The sequence below is a fragment of the Gobius niger genome, assembly GCF_951799975.1.
Source record: "Gobius niger genome assembly, chromosome: 13".
Lineage (NCBI taxonomy): Eukaryota > Metazoa > Chordata > Actinopteri > Gobiiformes > Gobiidae > Gobius > Gobius niger.
Genome location: NC_136864.1, coordinates 5656114 through 5683077, shown reverse-complemented (window position 1 = coordinate 5683077; position 26964 = coordinate 5656114). Strand labels below are relative to the sequence as shown.

The window sequence follows — 26964 nt, the reverse complement described above, 5'->3', positions numbered from 1 at the left end:
AGCTATAGGAATATACTGGGAGAGGCCTTTGGTCGTTTTGCGTGACTGAGGGCACACACAAAGACCAGACAGGTACGCATCAACTCGTCAAAGCTCAGGTAAGAACATATCTCAGTGTGGAAAAACGGTGGCCTGTTCCTTTAAAGCTGGGGTACCTGACTTTTTGTTGTTGAAAAGTACATTTGTTTTTACCACCTCAGGGTGAGTTATAGACACTGCAAAAAACAGATATTGTTTAAATGTTATTACGTAATTCCCTCATTAAATACTGGCCTGAAGTGTTGCCTTGGCAAATTCACGTATTTTTGAGTAATCTGTAAAAACTCTGATGGCGGCCATTTTAGGGATAGGTTTGCCTGAGTCCTCCTAGGAACGCCCCCACCTCCTGGAGACGCCTCCGAGCTTTCGTCACCAGCCGAGTAACCAACCACTGCTCCTCAGCAGAACCCACTCCCCACTGATGCCACAGACAGCGTGTGGAGGGGGCGTGTCGGAAAGGGTCAGAGGTTCTTAAAGAGACAGAGGCCTATTTCAAGACATTCACTACAGCCATTTTGAGAGAGCAATTTTATACAAGGCAGTTATTCTAATTTACTGCATTTACAGACCAACAGAAGGTTTCCTCATCATTGTAGTGTGATATAGACTGGGGCTGTGTGATTGAAAAAAGCATAATACCCCCTCTTTAATTGTCTTCACCTTATTGTTTATTGAGTGATAGAAGATAGAAATACCACTCTAAATGAGTGGCATTTTTTTAGGGGTGGTCCCCCCTTTTCCACTTCTCCACTGCTCAGAGTTGTAGACGGGCGTGAAACGTGCATATAAACAATTTGCTAGAACAGTTCGGACATGCAGGAGGGATTGTGAGTGCTAGAAACGAGTTTGGGCCAAATAAAAAAATGTCAAAGTTTGTGTGGGAAAAATCAGGCACCCACCCCAGCTTTAAGGGTTTTTGACAAAAATGTTAAGATTTAGTCAAATAATTCTCTTCAATTTTAAATGGTAAATGGACTCAACTCATATAGCGCTTTTCTACCTTTATCAGGCCCAAAGCGCTTTACAGCAAGGAACCAGTCACCCATTCACTCTCTCATTCATAGTGGAGTGTCTTGCCCAAGGACACCACAACAGTGTGCATTTGCGGGAGCTGGGATTATTAGTCTAGTTTTAGTTTGGTCGACTAAATCTAAGATTCATCTAGTCAACTTTGCAGGAGGCAGAAGCAGTTGTGGTGAACAGGTCTGAGCACATTCTACACATAAGGACATGGCTGGAACCTGTAGGGGGAGGAAGATGCTTCATTTTTAAAACTCTGTATAGTCCCTTTAAGTCTCATAAACAACATTAAATTTACTTTTTGTGTAATTTTAGTCAGAAAAATGGTGCTTTGACTAAAAGTGTAGCAGAACATTTTAGACAATGAAATGAGAGGATGAAAAATGTAATAAATGTGATTAATGTGGCAAATCAACTGAGTAGAAGGTCCTATAAACTCTGACTGAATCATCCCTGTCAAATGAATGAATGAAATAATCTGATGCTTTAAGTCTTTGCTGCTGTATCTGTAATTTTGCCTATAGATAATATCTGCCCTTGAAGGACTGTGAGAAAGAGGAAGCCGTCAGGGAGTTAAAAAAAAAAGAATGGGGGAGGAGGGTCCGGTGCAAATAAGGCGATGGGGCCGGGCCTGCTCCATGTGTTTATTTAAAGTTTTTGTGAGTGAGACAGCAGCAGCGACTACCCCGGGATAATGTAAAACAGACCCGAGCGTGGGGGAGGGTCGAGGAAGAGGCGACCGGCGAGAAATCGAGATATAAAAACAGGAATTTGAATTATTTTGATGATTGTTTTCAGACTGAAGAATGCCGCTGATGTTCTTTACATCTGTAGCCAGTATTTCATCAATTAGGCTTATGTGATGTTTTTATAGGAGATGTTCAAAAGGACAATCCACAAATGTCAAACCTGATGATCATTGACATTATTGCGCTTTTTTATCCAACCACACCATAAAATCTGATAGAAATTTGCCAACTCCCGACACAGTTGAACACTACACAGAGAAAACTATACTTTTCTTACTTTTAATGGCTGGAAGATATAATATTTGATATTATTTAGTGTCGCTCTAACTTCCAATGTAGCACAATCGGACAAATTTTGTTGTATTTTGTTGTATAATGACAAAAATACAGCAACTTATTCACCTAATTATTCAGTGGAATGAGGTTCCTTTTCTTATTTCAAGCAAAGTGCCCAAACTTTTTGTCTTCGAGGGCCAAAAAGTGCCTAAAACACGGCGATGTCAAGCGTGAAACACATATAACTGCATATAATAGTAGCTTATTTAATTTTTTGGCATACATTTGTGTTTAATTCTATGCAAATAACATGCTACACTAAAACAAATGTTAACTATGGCAAAAGCCAAATTGCAGTAGAACAAAATCAATCATTGTAGCAATATAGTACAAAATGTAAACAACAACAACACCTGTATCTGCAGTACCGACAGTGACTTTACCTCATTCATTTGTTAACTCAAAGAAAATGCCACATTAGATCATTTTGAAAGTGTCAGTTCAGCATAAATTGTGTTTCCTTAAAGATGGGGTATTATGCTTTTTTCAATCACATAGCACCAGTCTATATCACACTACAATGATGACGAAACCTTCTGTTGGTCTGTAAATGCAGTAAATTAGAATAACTGCCTTGTATAAAATTGCTCTCTCAAAATGGCTGTAGTGAATGTATTGTCTCTTTAAGAACCTCTGACCTCTTTCCGACACGCCCCCTCCACACACTGTCTGTGGCATCAGTGGGGAGGAGGTTCTGCTGAGGAGCAGTGGTTGGTTAATCGGCTGGTGACGAAAGCTCGGAGGCGTCTCCAGGAGGTGGGGGCGTTCCTAGGAGGACTCAGGCAAACCTATCCCTAAAATGGCTGCCATCGGACTTTTTACAGATTACTCAAAAATACGTGAATGTGCCAAGGCAACACTTCAGGCATGTTTTTAATGAGGGAATGACATAATAACATGATGTAAAGCTTGAAAAAGTCAATTTTGCATAATACCTCCCTTTAACTTTGCAAAAGAAGTGAAACAGCGCCCCCAATTTGACGCTGGTGGCCAAAAAGTGTACTGCATCAATATTTACCATTGAGAATGAATGGGAGAGAGTTGGTATTAACCAGATGCGGTGCAAAAGTGGGTCACCATCTGATGGGCCAGCAAAGTTTTTCCGGTTTGCCCAGGAGCTCTACTTTGGGCACCCCTGCTCTAGTTATAATCTCAACCTGAAAAGACTCACAGAAGCAGAGTGGCGTGAGGAGAGTTTTATTGAACATGAATTGGAGCTCAGACCCTGGCGGAAGATTGAATTAACGATGATGAGTGATTGACTGAGTCTTCCACCAGAGTCTGGACACTGGTGGTGGTCGAGGATGAGACTCGGGGCAGTGAGTTGACAATGACGAGCAGAGCCGAGGAGGAGGGGCGGAGGAGGGTCGCAGCACAGCTAGGAAACAGCTCAGTTATGGATGAGGAAGATTAAGAGGGGATCCTGGGCGATGAATGGCTGAAGTAGGAATGGGCAGCTGCGGTGATTGGCCGTTGCGAAGATCTGGCTTAAGATGGGGCTGTGATTGGATGATCGGAGAAGAGCTGCCGGTGATGAGGCGATGGATGAATGCTGCAGGTTGGTCTTACAGGTTGAATTTGCAGGCCAGTTTTCTTGAATGTCTGCGAACCCTGAAAAGTGACCCTGCAAGTTGTGAAATGTGCCCAAAAACTCGGCCCCGTGAAGAGTTGGGAGGCTATATGTTAGAAAACTTAGGAGTGGGTTTGGACCACAACGGATATTTTTGTGACTTCCTCTTTCATAGTTTGTTATCCAAAAACTAGGTATAGGGCCTTTAAAGCATTACTATATAACTTTCCGTATAGTCCCCCAGGTGTGTCTGGCCAGAAAACTACAATTGCAACTTTCCTGCCACCGGACCGGAGTCACCAATACACACTAATAGAATCATGAAGATGAATCTGACAGGCTAACGGGCAAAGCTAACTGCGGGCTAGCTCCACTTAAACAGTATTTACAGCCAAGTTTGAGTGAAGAAAAATATTTCCATTGTGTAACTGGATGTACAATCACATCACAGCATTCTAATGGCCTATACTATTATGTAGAGAAAAAATACTTTGTTTTTGAGGAAAATATTGGTCTTGTACAGAGAGATCAAGGACCCAGTGATTGATACTAATGATCGTTTTTCTAATTCATACATTTTCTTTCTCTTAAGCTACAACTTGTGAAAGTGTAATGCTGTTAATAGGAACAACTGGCTCCTGCCCCCCGCTGGGTCCGGTGACATCATCACATTCTAGAACCTGCAACCCACCAATATCCCTCTCTCCCTTCGCCTTTTCTGTCAGCGTAGTATTTACTCTCACGGACACATCAAAAGTAAAAAAAAAAACACAACTTGCTATGACACCTGCAGTTGCGCTCATGGCCTCTGGGGCAAGAGCTACTCAGTACTGCTTTAAGTATATCTTTTTTAGCTGCAATAAGGTGTGTTTTATATATTACTTCCCAATGTCATAACCTCGACCTCAAATATAATCTTTAGAGAAACACATTTTTTCACTCTTTTTAGCCATTTTCTGGTGGAATATGAACTTATTTATCACATACAAATAAAGTAAAGTGTAAATCTGGCCCATATGGATATTTTCTCACAGCAGATTGTTCAGTAGACGTGAAAAAACGGCAGTTGTAGCTAACGCTAGCTAACCGTTAGCATTAGCCCGATGCTAACATGTAGCATCAAGTTAGCATTCTCCGATTTTTATGTATTTATGGGCTGTTGAACCACTTTGCTCCACTCCATGGGTTTGTATCTTTATTTAGTATAAATCTATTCATATTTCAGTGTTTGTTAAAGTAGTTTTGGAATAATTAGAGAAAGTTTAGATTTTCACCCTTAACTGACCTAAACATGACCAAATATGGGCGATTCCAGAGACGCCGTCTGTATCTAACATTTCATTTTACGTACTTTTGGTTGAAAACAGGAGGCTAGTTAAGTGAAAGCAAGACAAATACGCTCCTGACCACAAAAAGAAGTCGCCATAAAAAAGGTCACATGTTCGTTGCAGTGGCTTTAGCTTCACTTCAGCAATGTTAGATCCAGTGTTGCTTTCATTTTTATTTCATTTTCCTCATGGTCAGGCAGTCTATCAATAAAAACAAGTAACTGCTATTTAGTCACGTACTAGTTTTTAAGTCAGCAACGCAATAATGAGGTTCTTAACCTCTTAACTCTCGCCTGAACCGAGAGGATCTTTTTCTTCACGTCATCAGATTTTTTTTCCATCATTTTTTTGTTGGCTATTCAACTAATTTTTGTAACTTTTTTGTCATTTTTTTTGTCATTTTTTGTCAAATTTTGGTAATTTTTTAGTCAAATCACATTCAAATTGGCTATTCAACCAATTTTTTATCACATTTTTGTCATTTTTTTGGTCATTTTTAATCAATTTTTTGTCTTTTTTTGTCACATTTTTGTCAAATTTTTGTCACATTTTTGTCACATTTTTGTCACATTTTTGTATATTTTTGGTCACATTTTATCAAATTTTTTGTCATTTTTTTGTCAATTTTTTGTGACATTTTTGTGACATTTTTGCCACTTTTTCATCAATTTTTCGTCCCTTTTTTGTCAATGTTTTCTCGCTTTTTTGTCACATGTCCATCATTGTTTTCGTCTCAGTTTTGTTGCTATTTTCACAGCTTTTTTCCAGAAGCTTTTGGACTGGGGTAAAGCCAAACTGGAGAAAACGTGCTCGGTCCAGGTGGGAGTTAAGGGGTTAAAGCAGCCCAATGGAAACAGGAAATATCCGTGCGCATTTTGTAGCCACATAATGAAACAAATATGGATTTAACAGTAAAGAGTGTGAGAGTGTTTGGGGGGAAAAGGGTGATTCAGCAGATAAAAGAAAGGAGGTACAGTAATGGTGGTTGTGTTGAAAGCGAACAGTCATCGGGTTAAACCATATGACCAAGATTGTACAAGTGACTACACATGAGCTAAAAGTAGGTAATGGGCCGAGGTAATGCCAAGTGGAGCCAAAAACCATAAAAGTAATGACTAATAAACCCAGCAATGTGACAAGGCAGAAACTTGCGCTTTTCGGGATTACAAACTAAGCCAGAGAGAGCTCATAAATGATGAGACTAAAAAACGTTAAAAGATTGAAGAAAAGTTGTTTTTTATCGTCGATTTATCCACAAACTTAAGAGAGTTGAAGATACTGTCGAACCCTTGGTGCAAACAGTAGCAAAATGTGAAGAAATGCAGCCTGTGGACGGGAGAGGGGCTTCTTCTTCTCAGCAGCTCCAATCTGATCAAGTTGAGCTGTTTTTTGGATTTAGATAAAGTTTAATGATCCACAATGGTGGTTTATGGCGTCCCAGGAGCTCAGTAATATAGTTCAAACAATGTTCAAGCCAAGTAACCAACAGAACAACAATAAAATGGAATAAAAAAACATTTGTAAGGAATCGAGGAAGATAGGAACCCAATGTGAGATTTATGTACATTTGCATGATAGGAAAAAAAAAGTAACAACAATAAAGATGACAATAATGTATATGGAGAGGACGCAGTGCAGGGTGAATGTGGAGCATTGACATGAATGACAAGGGGATCTGTCACAGAGGAGCGTTGCACTGCTGCATTGAGAATGGTATGAATGTTTTCTGTAACGTTTTTTGTTGGAGAAAGAGCTCCTCTGACATCTTTACAACATATTGTACAATCCCATTGATCTGATGGAGCAGGCGAGTCTCTACGTTCCAGTGGAGCAGGTGAGCATGATGGAGAGCAGTTTGTTATTGTCCTCATGTCTCTCGCTGTCACAAATCCAGCTCAGTGAGTGGTGACTTGCTGCTCATTTGGCCAGGGGCGGACTGGGACTGAAAAACGGCCCTGGACTCTGACCTGCCTGGCCCAAATTAGCGTAACTGTGCACTTCCACAAATACATATTTTAACCTCTTGCCACCCGCCTTAACATTAACGAGTGCATTTCCCCAGTTCGGCTTTTTATTATTATTTTTTTGATTGGCATCATCAGCAAAAAGAACGGGAAAGGTGGTCGTAGAAACAGAAGCAAAATCATTAATATAAATAATAAATAACAATGGTCCCAAAATTGAACCTTGTGGTACACCATACTCCACAGAATTCCTTTTAGATTCATGTTTTTTTATACTGAGCTTTACCCAAATCTAAAAGCTTCTCGACTTGAGAGCAACAATGTAACGCCTCATTTGAAAGCTAAGACCTACAAAAGTGATGGAAACTTTTCGTCACGTCGCCACGTCACGTTACAGGTTTTTAATAAAATCTAAACTTCCAAGATGAACATTATTGACTTAACTTTAGTCCACTGGTTTTGTACAGTGTGCCTCGGATCTCTTGCTTTTTGGTTTGGGTTTATCAAACCTTTTTCTGCTCAAGCGTATGTTTTGGTCTACTCCTTAAGAGCACCTGCCTACAGTTTTTTGATCACTCAAGAGCCATTTGCAGCACTCGCCCCTCAGTACTTCTTTTTTAGTCAGTTTCACTTGGTTAGGAGATTCATTTTTGCAGTGCAGCTGACGACCAATCACTTGTCCAGCTTTATGGATCAGTTCGTCACGATGTTCCTCTTTCCTCAGCGACTAAAGACCGGTGAAGATCTCCTCCGGCTGTTTACTGCACACATTGAAAGACCTCTGAGTCTGCTGATGCCCATCTTGTACACGCCGTTGTATGTTCGTCCATAATATTTTAATTCATATTTATTTTTGCACCAGTTTATCAACATATTGATAAATATAAGAAATAATTACATCATTAGAGCATACCAGTGTTTCCCAACCAGGGGTGAGGGGACCCCTGGGGTGCTCGAGGACCTAGCAGGGGGTACTTGAAACTGAAACTATTTCAGATTGAAAAAAGGGGGAAATTGAACATAATTTGTTATAGGAAAAGCTATATTTTTCAGTAAATGTGTTGCCGTGGGAGAATTTTTGGTTTATTTTGAACGCAACATTGTCCTTTTTCTTCCAAATACCCTTTTTAAGTAATTACTTTCTAAATAAACTGCAACACCCCTGAGGTAGGGGGTACACGGACGACCATTGGAAGGCCCAAGGGGTACACAAGACAATGAAGTTTGGGAACCACTGGAGTATACAATAAAAACAAACTAATAAGCCAGAAAAATAACCTGAATATGCAAAATACTTACCTTTTTCTTGTGCAGAACAATATTTTACATAATATAACTTTTTGCCCAGGCCACTGTCATAAATGAAAAGTCTCACTGTGCTAAAAAAAATAGTTTTTGGAGATTCAACCACAAAGTGTCCCACTTGAGCGGGATTCACCCTGCTCCCTTCACAATACTCTTTACAAAGTGAGTTTTTGGGGTAAATCCTTCTGCTGTAGGGGGCGGGACCTGGAGGGGTAGAGGGGGATTCTTGATTGACAGGCCAACGAGCCAATGGGAGCAGAGTAACGGACCCCTGACGCTGCCAAACCCACCCTGCTGCAATTAAGGCAAAAACCACGAGCAAATATTTGATAAACTTTTCTTCTCCCCACGGACGGAGCGAAGATGGCGTGCAAATGAAAGAAGATGGGACGTTTCGCCAAGTCTGAGAGGTTCCGGAGGCGTTTTGTCCCGTCAGATGCGAGGTTTTGATACGAGGAGGCATCAGACTAACGTTAAAGTTGCAGGACGCGAACTGCGGACGGAGCTGCGGACGCTTTTTTTGGGGAAAACTTTTACGACTCTTTCCTGTCATCGTCTCTGCGAGGCTGTGACCGTCCTTTTTTTAGGCCTGAGGGAAAAGGGAGATGGGGGCCGCTCCTGGCTCGGGCTGGGAGGAGGGCGAGTTCGAGTTCAAGTTGGTTTTCGAGGAGGACCAGCAGAACCAGCGGCCCGCTCCGGTGTGCGCGGCCGGCGAGGAGCGCTCAGGGCCCGGGGAGGAGAGCGAGGGCGGCCCGCTGCATCCGGAGACCACCAACAACGGTCAGGATTACGCTGGTTTTTACTCACACAAGCTGGAATTTGCATAGAAACGGTTTATATGTTCATGTTTTTGGCCTTTGCTTGACACATATTCAGAGCTATTATTAGTAAGATGACTATTGTTATAATAGCAGATAAATTAGGCCGGGGGACCATCTGGGAAGAGCCACAGTCCGGGTTTAGTCCACGTTTATCCCAGTTTATCCCTTTTATTAGTAGGTTTACGGTCATAAACTAGAATTAAATTTGGATTCTATATCAGACCAGACAGTACCAGACCTTTACCAGAGCTGCTTGATACTAATAATCACATTTACTCAAGTACATGTACAGTACTTGAGTCACTTTTTGAAGTTTTTTTCATACAGTACTTTTTTACTTCTACTTGAGTAATATTAACCTCTTAACTCCCGCCTGAACCGAGAGGATCTTTTTCCTCACATCAGATTTTTTGTCCATCATTTTTTTGTTGGGTATTCAGTCATTTTTGTAACTTTTTTTTTTTGTTCATTTTTTGTCACATTTTTGTCATTTTTTCGTCATTTTTTAATAAATTTTTTATAATTTTTTGTCACATTTTTTGTATTATTTTTGTCAATTTTTTTTTCACATTTTAGTTATTTTTTCGTCATTTTTTAATAAATTTTTTGTAATTTCTTTGTCATATTTTTGTATTTTTTTTGTCAATTTTTTATCAATTTTTTTGTAATTTTTTTGTCACATTTTTGTATTTTTTTGTCACATTTTTCTAATTTTTTTTGTCACATTTTTGTCATTTTTTGTCAATTTTTTGTCAATTTCTTGTGACATTTTTGCCACTTTTTCATCAACTTTTCGTCACTTTTTATCAATGTTTTCTCGCTTTTTTGTCACATTTCCATCATTGTTTTCGTCTCAGTTTTGTTGCTATTTTCACACCTTTTTTCCAGAAGCTTTTGGACTGGGGTAAAGCCAAACTGGAGGAAATGTGGTCAGTTCAGGTGGGAGTTAAGGGGTTAATAAATAACCCCTATACTCTTGAGTAAAAAAAAAAATAGTAACTGGTGACACTGACGCTAAAGTTTTAAGGTAAAGATCTTCATTATAGATAGTAAAATAGATGTAGTTTGTGTTTTGTTACTTAAATTCTTAACCCCCGCCTGAACCGAGCACATTTTCTCTAGTTTGGCTTTACCCCAATCTAAAAGTTTCTCGAAAAGGGCGTCAAAGCAGCGACAAAAGCAAGGATGAAAGCGCAACAGAAGAGCAGCCAAAGAATAACAGAAAAGTGATAAAGTGTGACAAAAATGCAACAAATGTGACGGGAAAAGGGACAAAAAAGCGATGGATATGCAACAAAAAGAGCAACAGAAAAGCTATGAAAAGAAATGTCAAAAAAGGTTGCGACAAAACGGCAACAACGCCAATCAGTTTTATGGGTCTTAGCTTTCAAATGAGGCGTCACACTGGCCTATAGGCTGTAGACTTTTAGATTTGGCTGAAGCTGAACTGGAGAAAATGCACTTTATTGATTTTTTATTCATTATACCAGGTAAGTCAATTGAGAGCCCTTCTCTCATTAACAATGACAACCTGGCCAAGGTGCATTAATAAGCAATACAAAGCATAAAACACATTTAATAAAACAAAAACATTTGGTAAAAAAACATTAAAAACATTAGAAACATGTGCGCTGATCCTGGAATAATGTAGAAATTGGTTGGATTGGTGGGATTAGAAGGTCAATTCTTCTTGTCTGTTTTTGTTTTGTATGGAACTTACCATAAATATATTACATTTTTCACATAATTTCATTTCAACCTGGATACACGGTCAAACAAAAGACAAAAGCAGCGATAAGAAAGATTTAATGACATTTTTATATATTTTTGTTGATCAGACCCCGGGAGTAGGCATTGATATATGAATTAAAGTGAGTGTGGATGGGTAGGTTAGCGTTAGGGATGTCTCCCCCGGAGTCTGGACACTGGTGGTGGAATGGGAGACCAGTGAAGGATGTAGCAGGATGATGGTCTGATGAGACATTCAAATCACTACAATTAATGTTCAACACAATATGCTTCCAACAAATATCCAACTGATGTTTTGCAAAAACGAAGTTAAATACAATCTTAGACGTACAAATACTTTCACCAAGCAATACGTCCGTTCTACAGCAAAGCAAATGTTTATCTCACGTCACGGTGTGGAGTAGATCTATGGAACGACCTGGATCAGGAAATGAAGAGTAGTACTTCCTTAGAGAAATTCAAAGTTAGGTTCAAGCAGGATTTACTGCATCAATACGCTGGAAAAGAGAGCTAAACGATATTCAAGAAGTGAGAAAGATGGAAAAAGACAATATGAAAAAAAATAAATGAGGGAAAAATAATAATAACATAATAACATAACATAATAACAATGTTCTCTGAAGGGCTATGTACATTAATATTTATATTGCTGTATACATATATAAACATGTATATGTATAGGATATGTGCTTAAATGGACTACATACATGTGTATATGGGCATGTATGTGTGTGTATGTGTATATATACTGTATATATACACATATATATATATATATACTGTATATATACATATATGTATATATGTGTATGTATGTGTATGTATATGTATATATACATTTTTTATTTATTTTTTTCCTCAACAATATCGTATGTATGACATCTTATGTTCATGATAAGGTACTGGATGCACTTTTAGTTGACATGCTTTCGAAACGTTACTATGGTAACTGTAAATGTTTACCTTTAACTTTAAGAAAGAAAGAAAGACCACAATGATTCCCCTCTATATTTTTTGTATACAGAGGGGGATCAGTCTGGACCCCCCGCCCCCGGTGGCAGTATCCGCAAAATCAAAACGATCACGGGCAATCAGATTTGTTTATGTGCGTCACGTGTTGTTCACGAGCAGCGTCACTCACGGGATGCGGAAGTTCGAATCGGCGGTAAATGATAAAAAACACATCGACAGTCGGTGAGTTTGGTGATTCTTAATCCTGCGCTAATATTGACGCAAAACCACTAATGACACAACATCAACGGCAGACGCCCGCCCTTTCTGATTGGTTGACTCTGCTTCCTGTTTGCTTGCCTATGCACCGCTGTGACCAGACTCACCCGCTGGCACAGTGGTGAGTCTGGTTCCCAGGCTCGCAGGAGGAAGCCGTGAATGGGAGAAGCGGTGATGGGGTCGAGGTGGGTCGCGGCACAGCTGGGAAGCAGACGAGCCATGAACACTGGAACTTAAACGTGGGACCGAGGGCGATGATTGGCTGGGACGAAAGTGTGGCTCTGCGCTGATGGGCTCAGGTGGAGGTGTGACCCTCGCAGACGTAGATGACGCTGAGATTAGTCTTCACCTAACACAATATTTTATCTCTACTGGACCATAAATCAGGCTTTTACCAGAGCTTAAGGCATTCCCCCATTCATGTTTCTGTTTTTCAGTGTTAAAGATCTGAGAATTATTTTGCAGGATCCGGCAAAGATTTGAGATGATATAACCGAGTTTAATTTGAGAGTGTTCGTTACCTGTTTTGGACTGTTCCACCAAATCTGTTATATTGATACAAGAGTGTTCCTGAACCTACTCATTTACAAATTAAGTACTGAGTCTCTTTTACTGTATATTATCTTGTATCTGTTTGACTAAAATGACTTGCCTCAGGATTCATTTTAACCTTTCAAACTTGGCTACAACTGACTTGCCAAGTAATTTTATGTGCAAAAGCTGGTTTCTGGTGTTTGGTCAGTAACATTTGTGCAAAAAATAGACATAAAAAGATCTGATCCTTCAAATATCCGTTCAGAAGAGCCGATTAGTTCACATTGCATCATTACTGCTCGATAGATTTCTCTAAACAGCCACAAGAGTCTGGGTCTAAGTTGTCATTGTCACAAAATGACTCAAATGTTTCCCCATTAAGCATCAACAGATAGATGTGTGAATGAAGAATAAAAGCAGTGATTCTGACCAAAGCAACAGCAGCACAGACTCGACTGTTCGTTCTACTATAGTCGGCCTCTTGTGTATTATTTGTACATGGGAACTGTCCAGGAGTCGTCTTGTTGTGGCCTTGACTCGCTACATAGTTTGGGGTTGGGAGCTCAGAGTTAATGTGATTAAACAGAGGTGACGTAAAACTTTGCGAAGAACAACACAACGGTGTCACAACAGGACAAAGTTTTTATCACAGTCTTGGAAAGTAATGACGTTCGCTCGACTGTTTTTACTGCGCAGGTTCGTCAAAAACACAAAAACGACTTTCCAGTGTGTGTCCTAAGTGTTTGGATGTGCATGGGAAGGAGCTGGTTCGGTGGCCTTGACTTGTTAGTTTACTTTAGACGGGTTTTATGTGAAGTACTTGTAGTAGTCTAGTCTGGCAGGCGGCAAGGCTTATTGGTGTCAAATGAAATGGATGTAGTTCGAGCTTCATGTACCAGCACCTTAAAAGTTTTGAGGCATGATTTCACGTTTTATTTTCTCGTAATCATGCCTCCTTAAAACGGAAATCTAGCTTTTATGCTCAAACAGTCGTGCATTTCCTTTTTTTAAGGGATATTTCAGGATTTTTGACATAGGGCCTCATTTCCTAGTTATCCAGAGTGTTGCTGGTACCTGGAGATATTTTTTTTGGTAATTCCTGCAGTTCTTATGTTTGAAGAGTTTCGTGGCGCTAGGCTAATGCAAGGCTAGTGCATTTCTATGGTATCAGTTAGCCTGTATTAAAAACAGTCCACAGAGCTCCACAGAGCACCTGAGGCAAATCACTTATAACGCCAGACTAACCATATAAATGTCTGTGTCGATAGAATATTTTTTGGAATAAAACTGACCTTGCATCACATGAATGATCACATTTTGAGGGACTATTTTCTAGCAGATCACTCCGCCGCCGCGTAGCTTATACAACCACGAAGCTGATGCTGCTCAAATGTAAGGTATTTTGAATGCAAAATGGTTGAAATGACACAGACGTTTATATGGTTAGTCTGGTGTTATAACCGAGCACATTTTCTCCAGTTTGGCTTTACCCCAGTCCAAAAGCTTCTGGAAAAAAGCTGTGAAAATAGTAACAAAACTGAGATGAAAACAATGATAGAAATGTGACAAAAAAGTGAGAAAACATTGACACAAAGGTGATGAAAAATTGATGAAAAAGTGGCAAATATGTCACAAAAATGTCACAAGAAATTGACAAAAAAATTGACAAAAAAATGACAAAAATGTGATTAAAATTTGACAAAAAACTGACAAAAAAATGACCCAAAAAAAAGACAAAAATGTGTCAAAAGTGACAAAAAAATGACAAAAAAGTTACAAAAATGAGTTGAATACCCAACAAAAAAAAGAAAAAAAAATCTGATGACGTGAGGAAAAAGATCCTCTCGGTTCAGGCGGGAGTTAACATGTTAAAGTGGGGGTTAAGAGGTTAATGCAGGCTAACTGATACCATAGAAATGCGCTAGCCTTGCACTAGCCTAGCGCCACGAAACTCTTCAAACATAAGAACTGCATGAATTACAAAAAAAATATCTCCAGGTACCAGCAACACTCTGGATAACTAGGAAATTAGGCCCTATGTCAAAAATCCTGAAATATCCCTTTAATGTTGCTTTGTCATTATTAGGTTTTGTTAGTGAGACCTCCTGCAAAGATGGAGAGTCATAAAAATAACTACACATAATCTCGGTGTGTAGGCTGAACTCAGACAAAACCAATGACTAAAAATCAAGCTTAGACAAAGGCTAAACCGCAGAGAGAACAAGATTAAGACCAAGGACTAAACAACGAGTTTTGTTTTTAACTAATTGTTGTTAAGGGCAGGGGGAAATATCAGCAAATTCTTATTATTGCAATGCTACCAATCATGTCAAAAGCACTGAAGTCTGATGGTAACTTAAAGGAACAGGCCACCGTTTTTCCATACTGAGATATGTTCTTACCTGAGCTTAGACGAGTTGATGCGTACCTGTCTGGTCTTTGTGTGTGCCCTCAGTCACGCAGAACGACCAAAGATGTTGTTAGCATTTGGCCTCTCCCAATGTATTCCTATGGCTCCAAACGGGGGTGAAATTGGAAGCGACCAAGCTCTTCCACGGGCACAAAGATCAGACGTATCAACTCGTCTAAGCTCAGGTAAGAACATATCTCAGTATGAACAAACGGTGGCCTGTCCCTTTAAAGAGGGGGATTATGCTTTTTACAAGTATTTGGGAACAATGTCAAACACATCTTTATCACTACCTTATACTTGATTGGTTAGAAAATGCAATATGGGAACAAAATATCCAGCATTTTTTCAGCAGTTTCACTTCCTGATATCTGAACGATCTCACTTGAAGCCCTTTCCACCCTCCTCCTCTTGCTCCCCTTCGCTGCGCAGCTGTTTAAAAAAAAAAGAAGTAAAGATAGCAAAAGTGTGGCTGTAGTGTGTAGATATATAGTTATCGAGATATGAACATTCAAGATATTAATATCGAACAAGCAAAGATATATCGTTATATTGATGTGAAGATATGAACATTCAAAACATTAAAATCTAAAAAAGCAAGACATAAACTCCGCGATAAGAGGATGGAGAGGTTTCGTGATGGAGAGGTTTCATGATGGAGAGGTTTCGTGATGGAGAGGTTTCATGATGGAGAGGTTTCGTGATGGAGAGGTTTCCTGGGTAAGTGGGACCTCTGCTCAGGAGGAGCTTTTTGGGAGCTAAGAATAAGCACTGGTGGAGATCCACAGATTACTCAGAGCTAGACTAGCAGCTCGAAACACAACTCCGGCGATATTTCTGTGAGAGAACTGCTGTAAAAAGTTGATTTTGCATAACACACCCCTTTTAAAAATGAGCAAAAGTTTAGTTTTAGCCATGATGTTCCAAGTTTAGGTCCACCTAAGCCTTGTTTTGTCACAATTACTTACATGTAACTTTAGTACTGACTAAATCTGGGACGGCACTCTACAGATCTGAGACTATAACCCAAAACCTGATCAATATAGCACAATACAGAATATCCTGTTATAGTCAGGAGCTGCAGTAGGACGAGAACGGAACGAGAGAGAGAGATTTTAACCTCTTAACTCCCACCTGAACATGTTTTCTCCTGTTCTCCAAGTTCTTCAAATCTAAAAGCTTCTTCAAAACAGCGATAAAAAAAGAAAAAAAGAAAATGAGGATGTAAACACAACAAAAATTACAAAAACTCAACAAAAAAGGTGACAAAAATCCAGCAAAAAAGTGACAATAATCCAGCAAAAAAAAAGACAAAAAAATCCAGCAGAAAAAAGACAAAAATCCATCAGAAAAGTGACAATAATCCAGCAAAAAAAGACAAAACATCCAGCAAAAAAGTGACAATAATCCAGCAGAAAAAAGCCAAAAATCCAGCAAAAAAGTGACAATAATCCAGCAAAAAAAAGACAAAAAATCCATCAGAAAAAAGACAAAAATCCATCAGAAAAGTGACAATAATCCAGCAAAAAAAAGCCAAAAATCCAGCAAAAAAGTGACAATAATCCAGCAAAAAAAGACAAAACATCCAGCAAAAAAGTGACAATAATCCAGCAAAAAAAAGACAAAAATCCAGCAAAAATGTGACAATAATCCAGCAAAAAAATGCCAAAAATCCAGCAAAAAAGTGACAATAATCCAGCAAAAAAGGACAAAAAATCCAGCAAAAAAGTGACAATAATCCAGCAAAAAAAAAGACAAAAAATCCAGCAAAAAAGTGACAAAAGAACAGCAAAAAGGTAGTAAAAAAGTGACAAAAACACATAAGGGAAATAAAAAGTGACGACAATGGCAAAGAGGAGAGAATGCATTTGGTTTTGGCGGGTAGTAAGAGGTTAAGGCTTGAATTCTAAGAAAACAGCCCCAGACATTTTCGAGACGCATCAGCTCATAATTCAGCAGATACAGATACAGGCCTAAGAATAGACCCAGTGCATTTAAAAACCTTTCACACTGGGCGAGTGGACTTTACGGATGAAAAATGTCTCCCAGAATAATCCAAAGAGCCTGTGCCATTATAGTACAAGTAACAACATTACTTGCAGTTACCACAGCTTGATGTTGTTGTAGAGGTTTTCAGTTTGTTAATCTAAATCTAAAATCATTCTCAACAACCCGGTCCAGTTGTGACGACTTTGTAAACCTCTACTGCAATGCAAAACCCCTGGAAGACTGAGAGCGCTCAAGTGTTGTACAGAATCTGCACATTTCAGTTCTTTGTCACTCAGTCAAGTACTGAACAATAATAAACATGAATCTTATTATGTATTATAAGTAGGAGTGACAATATATTGATTTTCTGATATATCGCGATATTTTGCAGGACGATACGATACTTTTTATTCCGATATCGATACTTTTGATGACGGCGTGCATATTAATGAACAGCAGCAACACAAATAAATTACTTTTAAAGGGGCTAGATACAAGTTGGCCAATTTATACTCACTACTGCCACCTCAGTTCATATGTGTAACTGCACCTTCTGTGTTAAACTTGTGCATGACGGCAATTTGGACCCGAAGTAACAACTTTTTCGAGTGAGGGATTTTAGAGGCAGTTGTGGTGAACAGGTCTGAGCTCATTCTACACATTAGGACATGGCTGGAACATGTAGGGGGAGGAAAATAGATTAATTTTAACATTTTTAAACTCTGTATAGTCCCTTTAAATGTAAATGGAGTCACTGACATATCTATAGACCCATTTTCAATGTCTAAGTCAGGGATCATTTATAAAAGAACATGAAAATAAGTGCAAATGGTGAATAATACGTATGCAGTATGTTAAAATAAAGGTTAAAAGTAGCATTTTTTTTTTAAACCGTGATGTATCGTAGGTTATTTTTGTGCAATACATTGATTATCGCGTATCGTGAGATAATCGTTATCGTCAGCCATGTATCACGTATCAAATCGTGCGTTACCCAGAGGTTCCCACCCCTTATTCTATGTCCGGGTCCACGCAGAATGAGGCAACTTTTAATAAGGGATTTAATTTCTATTTCTAAATACAACACAAACATTAAAAGAGAAAGGCTGCGGCAATTTGAATTTGCAAAACAAAAGCCTTATAAGCCTGAAGAGCTCGTTTTTTGTCCTTTTTTTTCAAGTTCATGTACCTCATTTTTACTTTATTTATATTATAGTGTATATACTATCTCCACCTCCCTTTTCCTGAACGCACAGATATTGTTTAGTGCGTCACCTTTCACTATGTTGGTTCCTCATGTGGCTTGGACTCCCCTGAAAAACAGATCCTTATTCTGAATCTCGGTGGGACTTTCTTGATTAAACAAAGGGACTGTACGAGGTTTAAAAATGTTAAAATTATGTATTTTCCTCCCTCTATATGTTCCAGCCATGTCCCAAGGTGTAGAATGAGCCCAGACCTGTTCACCACAACTGCCTCTAAAATCTGGCACTGTCACTCAAAAAGTTGTTGCCGTCATGCAGGAGTTTAATATAGAAGCTGCAGTTATGCGTATGACCTGAGGTGGCAGTAGTGAGTAAAAATGGCCAACTTGCATCTAGCCCCTTTAAATAAGGTACATTGCCTGACCCCACATGCTCTAATATTTGGTTGAGCCGTGTTTAGCTTTGATTACAGTGGCTTTGTTTCAATAAGCCCCTGAAATGTCAAAAAAAATCCAGTGTTGCATTAATTTTCCACCAAGATCTTGTATTGTTGATGGAATAAGTCAATATTATTATGACAATTCAACAGTTATTGCTAGTGTATTGTTATGGCTTTGACAATATAACCTACTATGAAGAAATAGGTCTCAATCTTTTTACAAAAATGTCAGATTCATTGCACATTCTGTCCAGTCCCTCAAGCCCATTCATCTGTAATGGTTCAGAACAGTCCCATTAGTGAGTGCGTGTCCCCCCCTCTCCCTCTGTGTGACTGCAGAGTATATTTTCCTTGTGAGTTTTGTGCGTCCCTTTCCTCCGGTTGTGTGCGAGTCCGCGTCGCCGCATCGCTCGCTGTTTTCGTGCGTGATATCGGGGCATGTTTTTAGTGCGTGCGAGGCCAGACTTCAGACTAAATGTGTTTCTAATCAGCGTTTTTGTATGAGAGAGTTAGAGAGAGAGAGAGAGAGTTAAGTGTTCCCATGTGTGAGTCGTATTCCAGTTCGCTCTCTTTCATTTGGACACCTCCTCGCCGTATCCTCACCTCGCCGGAGTTTAACTGATAAAAGTCTGGTTTCCCGCCCACAGGAGAACTGGCCTTAGCTCACTTTGCCACAGCAGGAGCCGGCGAAAACATTGAGAGCACCTACAGTGACCCTTTTGGACATTGTGATTGTAAAATAATAATGATGGAGCAGCCGACTGGAATCCTTACACTGATATAGAGCTGATATGAGAAAAACAATAATAAGTTTACTCTTAAATAACAATCTTAAATGGATATTTCAGGATTTTTGACATAGGGCCTCATTTCATAGTTATCCAGAGTGTTGTTGAATTATGGAGATATACTTTTTTTCCATTCATGCAGTCCTTATAGGAAGAGTTTAGTGGTGCTAGTGCTAGGCTAGTGCTAGGCTAGTGCATGAAACAATATCCAGCAGTTTCACTTCCTGATGATTCCTCCTGAGCGAGCTAAAATAAACCACTCCCACGTTTCCTTGCTCCCCTTTGCTGTGCAACTGTTTCAATTCAGAGAACAAAATGAAATACGCTCTTGTGGCTGTAGTGAAGCTATGCTGAGTGTTTTTCTTCACGATGAAAGGATGAAGCTTAGTTAGAGATGGAGAGGTGAGGAAAGCATTTCCTGGACATGTTGGATCTAAGGAGGAGCTTTTTCGGAGCCGTCGCCACAATGTTAAGAATAACCACAGGTGAAGATTGATATATCGGGCGATATGAGGTACAGTATTTTACATTATCGGCTGATAGCCGAAAAAATGCTGATGTCCGTTGGAACAAGCTCAGTCAGAGCTTTAAAATGAGCCCCCAGGGGGAGCAGAGAACATGACCTGAATATGAACATTTTGAAACAATAAGAGATAGAGACTTATTGTTTTTTTGTTTTGGAGTCCACGGATTTGTGTCTTTTAAACAAGCTCCCTCTAAAGCAGGGCTGTCCAAACTTTCATGGGGGGGCCGCATATTGAAGCATACACGGGGTGAAGGGACATAGATCGGTGGTCAGTGCCGTCGACTAGCAGAGGTTTAAATTGTGCCCCACACCTTTATTCATGTTTAAAACCTTCATGCCAGCTCCGTCTCACAATAACATGTTAGTTGTTTGGCTAGAATTGTGTAGAATTATTACATTTCAAACGTAAAGGATCATCTCTGATGATGTGTACCGATTCAGCAAGAAGGCCGAGGGCCACCGCATTTGGCCCCCGGGCCATACTTTGGACACTCCTGCTCCAAAGTACCTGCTAAACATGAATCTACAGCGCCCCCTTCTGTCAGAGATCAACACTGACACGTTTAGAAGCTTCATACGGGATTATAGGCTAGACATTGACATCGGCCAATCAAAATCCCCAATTATCCGCCTCTGTTAGATATGTTTCTTTGTTTTTCTATTATTGAAACCTTTACTCTAATAATAAATGTTTAACTAAAGGCTATTTGAGAGATTGAAAAAAAACAATAACATCATCTATATATCGACTATCGGCTAGGTCAACCCCCTTCATATCGATATTGGTATCGGACCCCAAAAATCCGTATCGGTCAGGCCCTAGTGAAGATCCAAGCAATTCTCCCTGTAGAACTGGATCTGGAACACAACTTAGTGATGGAGGCGATGGAAACCGTGTGACACTTCAATGCTTTCCTTGCAAATGTGTCGTAAAAGATTCGGAGCTTCAGGGCTGCTTCATTCTGTTTGAACGCTGACCTCTTGTGGACGAAGCTTATTATTACAGTATCTCATAATCAAGACTGAAGCACCAACACAATCAAAACCACATGTGCAATAGAAGCTTCAAACAAACTGATTCTGATGTTTGAACGATCTGACCACAGGCCGATAAATAAGAGTAACTTTCTCTGTAATGTGGGTCTGTGCTCCACGGAGCTGCAGTGGGCGGGGCCGATTCAGTCGCTGCTCCAAGGCAGGACATCAATACTCGATCAAATACTTTCAATCAGAGCTAATTTAGCCTGTTTGCTGTTGATGGCGCTCCTCAAAGCTGATCACACACAAGACTGAAACGCTCTGAGCCAATGAGTCTCACACACGGACCCAATGTGCTGCTTTCACACGCTGAAATACCACACAGAGTTAATCAACCAATCAATCAATTGGGGCGAGGGCGATTTTGGAAAAACAATTATCACGATTATTTTCCTCATATTGATCGATCTCGATTTTTGATTTGATTTTTTTGTTTAAAAGGCAAAAAATAAATAAAAATAAATGTGGTCTTTTGCAACCAAACTGAAAACTCCAGCTAACTCATCAACAAACACAAACTCCACACTTGTAGCATCATAGTGACATCCCCTCACAACAACACACAAACATCTGTAAAGGAGACGCAAAAAAAGTTACATGTTTAAGGAATGTCAGAAGCGAAAACGAGCCTCAAAGGCCACGGCGTCACAGAGTGAAGCAACTTATTATTTACATAAAGACATGAGTAAACTAGGGCTGAACGATATGGACAAAATTTCATATCTCGATATTCATGCCAGATATCTCGATTTCGATACGATACGATATAGACGATGGGTTATGTGAAAACCAAGCATTTTCCAAAAAATAAAAACATAATAATAAAGAGTGCAGTTTTATTGATGAAAATGTATATAGTTTATATCTTGCTTTTTTCAATTTGAATGTTTTGAACGTTCGATATATCGTTGCTTGTTCGATATTAATATCTTGAATATTCGTGTCTCGATATCGATACGATAACGATACATCTTTCAGCCCTAGAGCAAACCGTGCATTTGTTAGTAAAAAAGACGATCAAACTTATAATTCACTGTTAGAAGTCCGGCTAATCCACCGCTGCAGCCTCAAAACAAATCCACATGGTCCAAACAGCGATTGATAGTTTTCCTCTTAAACTCCTTCGTCTTGCCCTTTAGACGAGTTGGCGCAACTTTGCAGCTGATTTTACTTGTATAATCACCAGGTCCTCTTTGTGCCGCATGTATCATCCTGTGCTTCCTGTTTGTTTGGGCCGAGTGTTTCCCTGGGATTGACCTGACAGGAGCTGCAGCTGCGCCGTCCATATTTTTTTCCAGAATGCGACAGGACTGGCCAATTATCATGATCGACATACATTAAAATCACGATTAGATTAAAATTTGATTATTTGCCCAGCCCTATAATCAATTCAACTTTATTTCTGAAGCACTTTTCATAAAAAATGTAACACAAAGTGCTTTACAGATGAAAATCACCCCATTATTTTGCGTCGCCTAATATGCAATAACAATAATTTGACAATATTGTGCAGCCCTACATCTGTTTTACAAGATGCTGACACTCTCCTCACTCTGTTATGGCTTGCTTTCAATGTGTAACATATTGCCTTAATTTTGTTATTTTAGAAATGATTCTACTCACTTGCTACATTCCTCTGGCAAGAAAATATTGAATTGTTGCATGTCTATTGTAACCATATTTTCAAAAACAAGCTTCTTGCTTCCAAACTACAATCTTTTCATTCTGCGCTGGGGGCTTTACTTATTATTAGGGCTTAAATACAGCATTAGAGCGTCAGAGAAGTGTGAAATTCGACAATCGTTCTCTTAAAACACGGCCCTAATGTTTCTGTGGCTCGTAAACCGCGCCGGTCCGAACACAAACAGGTAAATCATTGTTTTATGAGAAATATCCACCAACACTGCAGCGCGTTTTAATGACTTTGGAAATATTTGCGTTGCCAGGAAACATTTCAGTAGATGTTTTAGCCCTAATTCGTTTGGCGGAGCCAGTTATGAGTGAGCGCACGGACAAAAAGTTTCACCAAAAAAAGGTCCAACACCACAACAGCAGCGAGTAGATCAGAAATGGCCTTTTAATTGTCAAAATGCAGATGTTTCTGGTTTCTGGTAATATTTGTCGTTACTGAGCTGCTCCACATGAAACAGAAAAACAACAAAAATGTGCTCAAAGTTCAATGCCTTCTCCGTCAATGAAAAAATAGCTTAAGTTGACAGACTAAGGTCTCTTGACTCGATGAATATAGACCACAACTCCATGCTTTGATCAGATGTTTCCATTTTCAAAGGAGCACATGTTTAGCTAAGCACATATTTTTGCTCTAGATTGAATGACTTTCAAGACCTTCCTAATAATGACTGTGGAAAAAAGTCTTTGCAACGGTTTCTCGTCTCGGCATAAAACACATTTTCTGTGGGGTATTAAAGCAGTACTAAGTAACGTGTTTACCTTAATAAATCCTTTCCGTAGTCCCTGTGGGGGTAATACAAGTGTTTATGGGATGATTGGAGGGTCTTTCATCTCCCCCTGGTGTCTCTGGCCAGAAAACCATGTTTGCAACTTGATTGCCACCGGTCCGGAGAAAGCAATACACATTAATGGAATCATGAAGAAGAAGCTAACGGGCAAAGCTAACTGCAGGCTAACGTCACTTTAAACAGTATTTACAGCCAAGTTTGAGTGGAAAAAAATATTTCCGTTGTATAATTGGATGCACAGTAACCCTCTCTCCCTTCGCCTTTCCTGTCAGCGGAGTATTTACTCTCCAAGACAATTAATAAGTTATAAAATCGTAACTTGCTACGACACCTGCAGTTGCTGTCATGGCCTCTAGGGGGAAGAGTTACTTAGTACTGCTTTAAATACATTAGAAGTCATTCAATTAATTGTGCCAAAGTTAAGGCCATACATATAATTAAAAATCATTAAAGGAATAGGCCACCGTTTTTACAGACTAAGATATGTTCTTACCTGAGCTTAGACGAGTTCACTTGTACCTGTCTGGTCTTCACGCGTGCCCTCAGTCACGTAAACACAGCACAGACGGCGTTAGCATTAGCCTCCTCTTCTGTCATTTTTTCGTCCATTTTTTATCAAATTTTTTAGGGATGGCCGATATATCGGCGCCGCCGATATTATCGGCCGATATGTGTCCTTTTTTCCCATATCGGTATCGGTCCGATATGGGAAAATATCGGCCGATATTTTTTTTTTCTTTGAATTATTTACTACACCGTAATGTCATAGCGCACCTGAAAGCAGCAGCAGTGTAGGGGCAACAATTTATTCAAATTATCTCAAATAAACAGTGGCTCCTAAAAATAAAGAACCTCCAGCATAAATTCACATGTCTCCAAAAGAAAGTATGTTTTTACTAAGTTTAAACAAAGTGGAGCGGACACTTGGACACCCCAGAGATGCAGAGCCACAAGTTACTGCTGCAACAAACTGGACTAAAACTGCCTCCATGGACATGATTCTGAGTCAGGATTAACAGGAATCATTTTCTGATGGATTATTTGTCGCTACATCTGAGGTGAGTTTTGCAAAAGTTTCTCCGTCCTGACGCCAGATTTATAACTTTGTTTGTTAGCGCTAGCATAGCTGCTAACAGGCTAAAGGCTACGACACGTAAACATGACCTTTCTGTCATCATGTAGGTCTAACTACAGTGATGATAATGTCTGTATTGACGTTTACTCTGCCCACCTTTGTCATGTTAATGACCTGTGAAAACGAGGCGTTATGTTGCATTTTCGCGCATATTTAATTAGACGCATTAGCGATGGTTAGCGCATTTATCATTGAAAACAAAGCAGATCAAAGCTCATGCTAATCTTGTAAATCTACTGTTTGCTTTTTGCCAGCTCTAAACCAACTCTAAATATTCAGTCTGGCCTCATAAGTTCATATAAGGTGCTGTTAAAGTGACATTATGATATTTCCAATTCCAAAGCTTCATATAGAGCTGTGTGTCCTTTATCAGATTTGTTTAAAGTTAAAACATGTAGCTTAAACAACATGGTAGGCTACATATTTTAATAAAAAATGCAATACATAGTAGCCTAGCATATTCCCAGTGACAGTGTTTCCCATTAATAGAGGACATGGGTGAAAGTATAATAATAAGTAGGTCTGAGTAAATATTTAGCCAAAAACAAAGTGACATTTCACTCCAACATTGCATTTGGTCATTTTAGTATTTTTCGAATAAAAAGGATTGTTTCATCCTGGTGTGTGAGATGTGTCCCAGGCATAAGCATAAGACATTCCAATAATGGAACAATTTACAAACTTTACCACATTTGAGTAAGTCTTTCTATTGATTTTTAACGTTGAAATAAATATCGGCAAATATCGGATATCGGCCACACCAGTGAGGCAAATATCGGATATCGGTATCGGCAGAAAATTTTCATATCGGACCATCCCTAAATTTTTGTCATTGTTTCGTCACATTTTGTCATTTTTTTGTCAATTTCTTGTGACATTTTTGTGACATTTTTGCCACTTTTTCATCAATTTTTCGTCACTTTTTTGTCAATGTTTTCTCACTTTTTTGTCACATTTCCATCATTGTTTTTGTCTCAGTTTTGTTGCTATTTTCACAGCTTTTTTCCAGAAGCTTTTGGACTGGGGTAAAGCCAAACTGGATAAAATATAATCGGTTCAGGTGGGAGTTAAGGGGTTAAAAGAGGGAGTGAGTAAATTAAATTGTTAGTTGTGTCCAAACTCATTCCTAACTTATAAGTAAAATGTATAAAGTTTTGTTACTGTTTTGTGTTTGATCCATTTTTGAGGCTCTTGTTTCTCCACAAAGTCTTTCATGTATTTGCTTCATGTTTGCTCATCTGTCAACTCAAGATATCTCGATATTAACACTTTTCCCGCTGTCGTTCCAGCCGACCTCCTGCGGTCCTCTCATGCGGATCACATCTCCATCCCGAGTCCCCCGTCCTCGGCCAGTCAGAGAGCAGGGATGCACTCCCCTCCCCCTCGAAGGGCCGCGGTCCGAGAGTTCAGCGGGACGTACGAGAGCCTCCCGGCCCGATCCGTGCAGGTGCGACACATGTTCAGTAAAGTATTATATCGATCTGTTGCTGAGGCGAGACGCAGCAGTCTGTTTTGGAATCAGCTAGTTAGTGGTGAAACAAATGTTGGCCTTGTTTGCTGGGATTCAAAGCTCAATAAATCAGGCAGGAAATAGATAATGAAAAAAATCCTTTAAATATTGTTAAATACAAAACTGGAAAGTTTGGAATCCAGGTCAGCGAACTGCTGTTCCATAAACTGTACTAACCGATGATGTAATGATTGCAAAAAGTGCTTCTTTCGTCGCTGTTGGAGCCACAAAGAAGGAAGGCATGAGTGAAAGCACTGAAGCTGCAAAACCATCCATCCATCCATCCATCCATCCATCCATTTTCTTCCACTTGTCTGTTGCCGGGTCGTGGGGGCTGTTGGAGTTGCCCAAATCACACTGCACCAGCCCCAATGGCTCCTCTTGCAGGTGGTGGGTCCACAGAAGGACGGCCTCATGGTTCAAACCGGGCCCGTTGGTCTCTCATAAGGGGCTTCTGAACCGCTCTTTGTCTGACCCGTCACCGAGGACCTGTTTGCCATGGGAGACCCTACCGGGGGCACGAAGCCCCCGACAACAGAGCTCTAGGATTACTCGGGCGCTCAAACCCCTCCACCACATTAAGGGGCGGTTCCAGGAAGGGGCAAAACACACAGACGACCCCAAATGTCCGTCAGCGCTGGCGTGAGGAGCCTTGACAAATCTGCTGCCAAAGCTCATCAAATAAATGTAGCCATGTATTTCTATTTCCACATGTTGTTGTTACCATTTTAAGAAGGAAGATTGTCAACTGAGTTTGAGTTGTTTACTTTTACTTTTTCATTTCTAGTAGAAGAAGAAG

General features: G+C 39.7%; 2 protein-coding genes across 2 annotated transcripts in view; one reads left to right on the top strand and one right to left on the bottom strand.

Annotated features, from left to right (window-relative positions):
- sdr39u1 (short chain dehydrogenase/reductase family 39U, member 1) overlaps positions 1-26964 on the bottom strand; it is a 185131-nt gene that overhangs the window by 51516 nt on the left and 106651 nt on the right. The gene's annotated exons all lie outside the window — the stretch shown is intronic.
- nfatc4 (nuclear factor of activated T cells 4) overlaps positions 8915-26964 on the top strand; it is a 34794-nt gene continuing 16744 nt past the window's right edge. Inside the window, exons 1-2 of the mRNA XM_079569706.1 lie at positions 8915-9091; positions 25945-26102. Coding sequence (XP_079425832.1) covers positions 8917-9091; positions 25945-26102 — 333 coding nt within the window. The 5' untranslated portion in view covers positions 8915-8916. The remainder of the gene's footprint in view (positions 9092-25944; positions 26103-26964) is intronic.